The following is a 7690-nucleotide window of genomic DNA, read 5'->3' as shown; positions in this document are numbered from 1 at the left end:
TTTTATAGCCGAAACCATTTATATAAAAGATTCGGCATAAGCAGTTTTCACTTATAATTTATATGTTGTTGCATCTATACAGATTAACTCTACTATACTAATTTTTGAACATTTGATTTTTAAAAACTTCGATTTCCCTCTCACCCCTCTCCAAGTCTTTCTTGAACCAATATGTCAACATTTTCGTCGTTTTTGAAAAAGAAAACATAAAACACCAAAGTGGATTTTGTTTACATCTATTAGTCGATGAGTCAGTCTATGCACACTTCGACTAACCTCCAACGTACTACAACACTTAGTTTTCACGAGCGAACTTTAGACTAAAGAAGCCAGGAGCAAGAGAATCTAAAAAGGGCAAGAAAAAGAGATGGAAAGTAGAGTCTAGAGCGCCAAAGTGATGTGGGAGAGTCAAAAAAGCATATTAAAGTGTACAATCCACTCTCAACCCCATGAGAGAATTAATCAAAAAGATTTAGAGCAGAGATCTTGGAGTGGAGGAGAGCTTGCTTTCAACAAGTTGGCCATACTTTTTCAAGCCTCTCTCTCAAGCTTAAATGTCTTTTCTATTAGTAGTCTCAAAGCTTTATGAAACAGCTAAAAAAAGAATAGAAAGAGTAGTGGATGAAAATGTTTATGTTTTTTTATGATATATCCATTGTCATATCCATTGAGCTTGAATGGTGGATATTGATGAATAATGGGGTAATATTAAAACATAGGAGAAGGTTAGAAATGAGAATATAGTCTTAGATCGATTTATGGAAATTGGGAAGATCTTAAATATAAAGTAATGACAATAGCTCCAATGATATGAGATTCTTTTAGATGAATCGTCCAAATTCAACATTCTTGATAATAATATTAAGGTTCAAATCAAATGATAAACGAAGCAAAAATATAAAAAGAGCATTCACACATATTTGTAGAATATACGACAAATACAGCGGGAATAGCCACATTTGCCTTTCAAAATTAAAATGACACCTAAATCAAACTCAAGGCTAAAGTGTGAGAATTTTAAAATTTAGAGATGGACTTATTTGAGAAAAGAAAAAATCAAAATATCTCAGTGTTTTTCGCCTTTCAACTATTTTTTTTTTCCTAGTACGATATGTGGGGTGGACGATTCGAACTCACAATCTTCTAGTTGTACATATGTGTTTTTGCTTAACTAAACTCATTTTAAAGAATCATTCCAAACAAAGTTTTTTTTTTTCAACAACCTCAGAAGGTTGGATTTAAACTTTTGACTTTTTGATATATATATCAGTTCAACTATACTCAAGTTAGCGGCCAAACAAAACTCATTTAAATTATACACCAATTTGGAAATTACGCAAAATTTAAGAAGGAAAAAAAAACTTCAAAATCTGATACTATACAACAAAACTTACATCAAAATATGTGTGCATGGATGAATCTATCTCTAACTTCATGTGTATTAAAAAAAACAAAACAAAAATCTTTTAACTCATGTTATATGGGCTCAAATGATGGGCCGGCGGCCCACTTCTGAAGATGGGCCCAATGGCCGTGTGCGGTGGCAGGTTTAAAAGAGCCGCAACAACCGCTGACTTAGAGCTGCCGTAACGGCGGAGATAACGGCTACGGACGTTAACGGCGTGCCGTGATGCCCGGCTCTTGAGACGTCCACTGCCCGCGGGTACTGCCCGTTTGATGATTTCAAGCTGCATAATCCCACAAATTAAAAATCCGATTATCTTAAGATAAACATTAGTTAATTTATAAATTTAATCTTTCAGTTATAAAAAGTTTCAACTACACTCTCGATTCTGATTCTAATAAGCACCGTCATAACATGTAACATGTGAATTAAACAATATTTATAAACTAAACTTATGATTTAAATACAAAATTCAATAACCAACCCTTCTTAAAAAAATGAAGACAATTGCATATATTATAATGCAGTCCACAATAATAGCAAATTAAAGAAAAAAAATCGTAAATATGTTACAATTTTAAGCGGAATCCAAATTAAAAATGACATATTTACAAATTATTTTTTTGTAAGATAGATTTGCAAATATGGCAACGTAACTAATTTTGCCAAATATTATAATTTCGTTAAAAGATGATATCTTATTTTATATGAGCTTTTATATAAGCAAACAATCTCTCAAATATGATCACAATGATATTATACAAAAATAAAATATGTCTAACAATTCATGAGTTGGCTCCAATTATTGATGTTCATTGAATCATTATTCTAAAGAATTCAAATAATTGACACTTGAATTTGTTTGGAAAAAATATATATATATATATAATTAAAAAAAAACAGACGTGAGACGAGAATTTGGAAGATGGAAATGGGAGAGAACCCAAATAAAATCAGACCGACATTTCAAATATAACCAATGGAATTTTAGGTCAACAACAATTTTGTTCGTGCAAGATACTAACTTCACAGCTTGCTTTATTTATATATATATATATATATATATAAAACTTGTTAGGATTGTCAATATTTTCTTTTTTATATTTTTCTTGTGACAAAAAAAAATTTAGGGAGGGGAAAAGGAGATAACTAAGAGTCGTTTGATAGTAAATCTAATTTTTTTAAATTTATAGAATCAAATAGATTTAGTGAATGTTGCAGGTCCATTTAGTTACTTTTAATAGAATTATGAAAATTCTATTAAAAATAACATTTTTTTATGTGGCAAAATATTTAAGAAGACGAAAACTTTGGTAAATGTATTATTTCTTTGTGTTAAAATTAAAATAGGTATAACATAATATTTTATGAATTATATAATATTGTAAGATAAAATTTATACAACATATATGTTATTAAATTAATTAAAAGTATTTTAGATTCAACTAAATATTTAATTGATAAGTCGGTTTTTTTTTTTCGAATATGTTGTTACTAGATTCACCCAGAACCTTAACTTTTACCCATAGAATTGTTAACCATTTGGTTGGAGGATTTAGAAAAAAGGACTAGATTTATATCTTCAAATTTTGTGAATTTATATCTTTTATTTTATTATTGTTTTTCTGATGAAGTTTTTTCACTTCACATACATAAAAATAGTATCATGTTATATATTTTTAAAGTAACTTAAATCTTACTAAAACAATTTTTTAATTGGAAGTACTATACAACTTGTATGATGATGATATCTTTTGTTAAAAAAAAAAAAACAAAATAATAACTTATTGGCTGTTTTTGCAATCTACTTTTAAAAGCTTTATTTTATTTTATTTTAATCAAAATTGATATTTTTTTTAAATAGAAGTAACTTTCAAGGATGTATTTTATTCTTAAATTTTGGTTAGAACTTCAATATTACTTTTACTTTAATTTAAAAAAATCATTCTAAAACTTAGGGTTATATTTTTAAGGGTGACTACTTGCTCTTTAACTTTATCATAGGAACAAAGAAAATTAAAAACAAATTCCTTTGCAAAAAAAAAAAGTTAAAAACAAATTTTTGTAAGGAAAAAAAAAGGTTAGTCAAACACATTTTTACTATTAAAAAATCTTTTAAAATTCAACTTCCAAAGGCCAATATGACCAATTTAATTTCCAAATGAAATTTAAATAAATAAAAACTCTTCCCTTTCCTTACACCAAAATTTAAAATACCCCGAAAATCAAATCACATTTTTCAAACAATTCTAGAGATGAAATCTAATTAATTTGTATATAAGATATATGGTTGAAATAATAATTATTAAAAGAAATGATATCCCCAATAATGCCCATGCTGCAAAGTTACTGATGAAGTGATAGAAAATAATGGGCAAACAAAAATCTTTAAATTGAAAGAAAATACATTAAATAAATATTTTTTAAAAACCTTCATCCATGCACTTTACTCTTGCTTTTTTTTTTTTTTTCAATCTTAAATTTTCAATTTAATCATACTAAATCCTAAACTCAAAATATTGTGGTGTGCAATTAACTGCCTCTACAAAACTAAAATAATTAAATCATAAAAATGCTTTAAATGAAGGTTATGGAAATGCCCGACTAAACAAATTTAAATTGGTGAGAAAAAAAAATACTTATTATCCTAAAAAGTGGTCTCCCACCCATCATATATTGAACTGATAAAAATAAAATAATAATAATAATAAAAACAAAGCTTTGACTCAATAATAAACTTTCAAAATTAAGCTATAAAAATTCCACATGACCTGAAATATAAATTCTCTGAAAAAATATCAACAAATTTTACCATAAAATTAAAAAAAAAAAGTTAAAATACTCGGATGGTTCTATGAATTAAATTTACCCCATTCATAAGTTTATAAGCTTTTGAGTTTGATGGTTTATTCATCTTAACGTGGTATCTGAACGTGGTACGAGAGTCAGAGGTCCTATGTTTCAAACGCCATGCATTGTTATTTCATCTCATTTATTATGATTTTCAAAATATATATATATATATATTACTTTTTTTCAAGTGAAGAAAATTTTGAATAGTGGTAGAAGATATGTTGGAAATATTTTCTTCAATGAAATCCATTTTCTTGCAACACCAATATGAACACTGAAAAGAGTAATAAAAATAAGAACAGACCTGGTCGTGGGAGAAGGGCAGAAAGTGATAAGGTAATCGGCGGGGGAGGCGCAGGTGAAGGTGCTGCTCCCGTCGTCGTATGCGTAGCTGTAAGCCGACGGGCACGCCGCCTTGAACAGCTCCGAGTACGACGTCGGCCGGCACGTATTCGGGTTCCCATACTCCCCACTGCAGCAATACTGTGCCTCCCCGAACGCCTCACACGCGCTTTTGCACGCCACGCTCCGCCCGTCCCCGCCGCTCACCACCACCCTCAACTCCATGGGGCACTCGCTGTTCAAGTCCACCGTGCACCCAGTCGTCGTGCAGTTGCCTACACCTGCTTTTTAAAGTTTTAAATATCCATTGACATATTTATTAATATGTTATTATTAATGATCACGTTCAAATTTTATTTTATTTTAAATATCCATTAACGAAAAAGTTTCATATTAACTTTAGAAGTTATTAATATTGTTCGTGTTAAAATAATATCTTTACTGACTGAGTTGAAATTCTATTTTAGATTTTGATATTTCTATGCACATTCATATATTTAATACTTGCCTGCTCCACCCTGTGGGGTGATTAACATGGGCACGTTGTAGCCATCAACAAGGCTGACATCGTAGAAATCAAGCCCGCCTGCACCATTCAGCGTGAACTCCGCCAGGGTGGCGGGCGGGGTTGCACCGGCGCCGTTGCACTCCACGGCGCCCGAGCCGCAATCCGCGGTGGCGCAGGAGAATCTCCCGGCAGCATCTTGGGAGCAATAAGTCCGGCCCCAGATGCGGCCGGACCAGGAAGGCGGCACGGCGAGGGCGTTGGACTCACCGGGCTGGAGGGCGAAGCCGGTCGTGGCAAGCGGCGGCGTCCCGGCCCCGGACAAAACCCCCGGCCACACCGGGTAATCACACTTGTTCAAAATAGAGAAAGTTGCTGAATCCACACCTAAAAAGAGAAACAACCAAAAAAAAACTTCATAAGAGAAGAAAGAGAGACACAAGAAGAAGAAGAAGAAAGTACCTGAGAATAAAGGGGAACAGAGGAAGAGGGAGAGAAGAAAGAGAGACACAAGAAGAAGAAGAAGAAAGTACCTGAGAATAAAGGGGAACAAAGGAAGAGGGAAAGAAGAGGGAAAGGAATGGAAGCCATTGGAGGGGAAAACAGAGAAGCTTTTTTGTTATGGCTTTTTGAAAGAAGGGTTATGGAGAAGAAGGGGAAATGGATTTATAGAGAGGGGATTGAATGGGGCAATCCCATCCCATTGAATTATTTGTTTGTTTTTTTCAAATTGTAATATAAAATGGGAAATGGAAATGGACGGTGATTTTGTTGAAGTTAGAGCCCTGAGACTGTGTCAGAATACAGCAACCTGAAAGCCATATATAGAATTCAAGGATTAAGGAATCTCATCTAGGTCTGCATTTTTATTCTTCCTGAGATCTAACCAACTCAACTCTTTTAGATGATAATAGGTGTCTCATCCGTGAGTTATACGTCTTGGCTTTTTCCATTTGATACGACATATACTTGGTTTGGTGACTTATATCTTATCGAATAAAGATTGAATTCTTGTTTTTGACAGTTTTTACCTGGGAGGTGGCCGAAACTCCTTTTGACAATCGACGGTTAGAGATGGGCCATTGGAAGTCGGTGTTGATCCCTATAATGGGTTGAGTTTGAATCATTCAGTGGGTATGAAGATTGGTGGTTCGATATTCGACGGACTAATGAAGTTCGTGATAAAGATTCACGTTGAAAAGAAAAATGACCTTACAAATATTTATAATAGTCATTGACTACTCCTCTCCTTGTCGATTGGTTTTGAAATGAAATTCTCCATGAATATTAAAGCTAGCACGCGAAACTTTTTTTTAGTACAATATGTATGGTAACATATTTGAACTCATGACGTTCTGATAGAAGATATGTGTCTTAAACTATTAAGTTAAGTTCAAGTTGAGCAATTAGACACACAAACTTGAAAAGGTCAAAGTACATCAAACGTTGTATAGCTCAAACATAAACCTTTCAACTAAGCCATCGAGAAAACACTTAGTCCTTTTAGTTAAAAGTAGTTTTTCATTAATGCTTATGCCAAAAGTGTTTATAAAAGAAGTTTATTCACTTAAAAATACCTTTTTCATGGGAGCAAAAGGAATCTTATGTCCATTGTTGAAATAGGTGAAGAGTATGGAAATTGGGATGGGGATTCTTCAATGCTCATGGAAGAGAGAGCACGTGGTTCTTTAGATCTCTCAGACCATGGCCGGCTGGCTCCAAACTTTCAGGTTCATGGAAATTGGGAATTCCAATTTTAAAATTTCAAAAATTAAATTTAAGAATTATTGATTTACATGTGACGTCCGATTTAAGAATAGAAAAAATATGAATGAATCGACATCACATAGAAAACGACAACGACGGTAAAACCATGCAAAATGAGACAGAGACACAGAGCATGCTACTTGAACACGAGCTTAAACACACCCACATAATAACTCCACTAGATACAATCTAAATATTGCCAATGATAAATGACGACACAGATGAACATTAATACAATATATAAAGAAAATATCATAACTCAAACCTCCTAGATCGAAATGATAACTCATTCAAGCTTTCCATATCAAGAGATGATGAAGGAAGAACAAGATTTAAACGAATAGAAATACTGTCAACTTAAAGATCGCTCAACTCTATATTATTAGGAATAAACACCAAATTCCAAAAAATGAATTCCATCGAATCGTTGGCTAGTCGACCACTGGTTTAATGGACCAATTTTTTCAATGTTAAAACTGACTTGCAAGTTTATAAAAAGTAATAGTAATAACTTCACTACTACAGACTGTTTGCCTTCTGCCTCTTCCTTTCTTTTTCTTCTCCCACCTCTAAAAACAGGAATGCTATTGAGCCTAAGTTTCAACTACAAAACAAAAGAAAAATACTTTTGGAAGTGTGTGGTTTGGTAAAATCTGAAGCAGCATTCTTTCAAAGGAAGGAAACGACAGTCCACTTCTTCTAAGGCTTTGAAGTTTGAACTGTTCTAAAACACCATATTTGCGGCTCCATGCCTCTTCGCCTCATGGAAGAGACATCTTTTGTTGTTTTCCTTCACTTTTTTTCCACCACCACCACAC

The 7690-nt window shown here is 32.8% G+C and overlaps 1 protein-coding gene across 1 annotated transcript; it reads right to left on the bottom strand.

Moving 5' to 3' along the window:
• Positions 1 to 1260: 1260 nt before the first annotated feature.
• LOC111014785 (thaumatin-like protein 1b) lies at positions 1261 to 5964 on the bottom strand. Its single transcript, XM_088118818.1, has 4 exons — positions 5639 to 5964; positions 5109 to 5492; positions 4563 to 4881; positions 1261 to 1688 (listed from the first exon to the last, which is right to left on the bottom strand). The coding sequence occupies exons 1-4, from the start codon at positions 5694 to 5696 to the stop codon at positions 1550 to 1552; spliced, it is 900 nt and encodes a 299-aa protein (XP_087974944.1). The 5' UTR covers positions 5697 to 5964; the 3' UTR covers positions 1261 to 1549.
• Positions 5965 to 7690: the final 1726 nt, after the last annotated feature.

The sequence above is a fragment of the Momordica charantia genome (genome assembly GCF_013281855.1).
Source record: "Momordica charantia cultivar OHB3-1 chromosome 10 unlocalized genomic scaffold, Mcharantia_2.0 BLBB01000010.1, whole genome shotgun sequence".
NCBI classification, from domain to species: Eukaryota; Viridiplantae; Streptophyta; class Magnoliopsida; order Cucurbitales; family Cucurbitaceae; genus Momordica; species Momordica charantia.
Note: the sequence above shows the minus strand (reverse complement) of the source record. Positions and strands in the feature narration are given on the sequence as shown.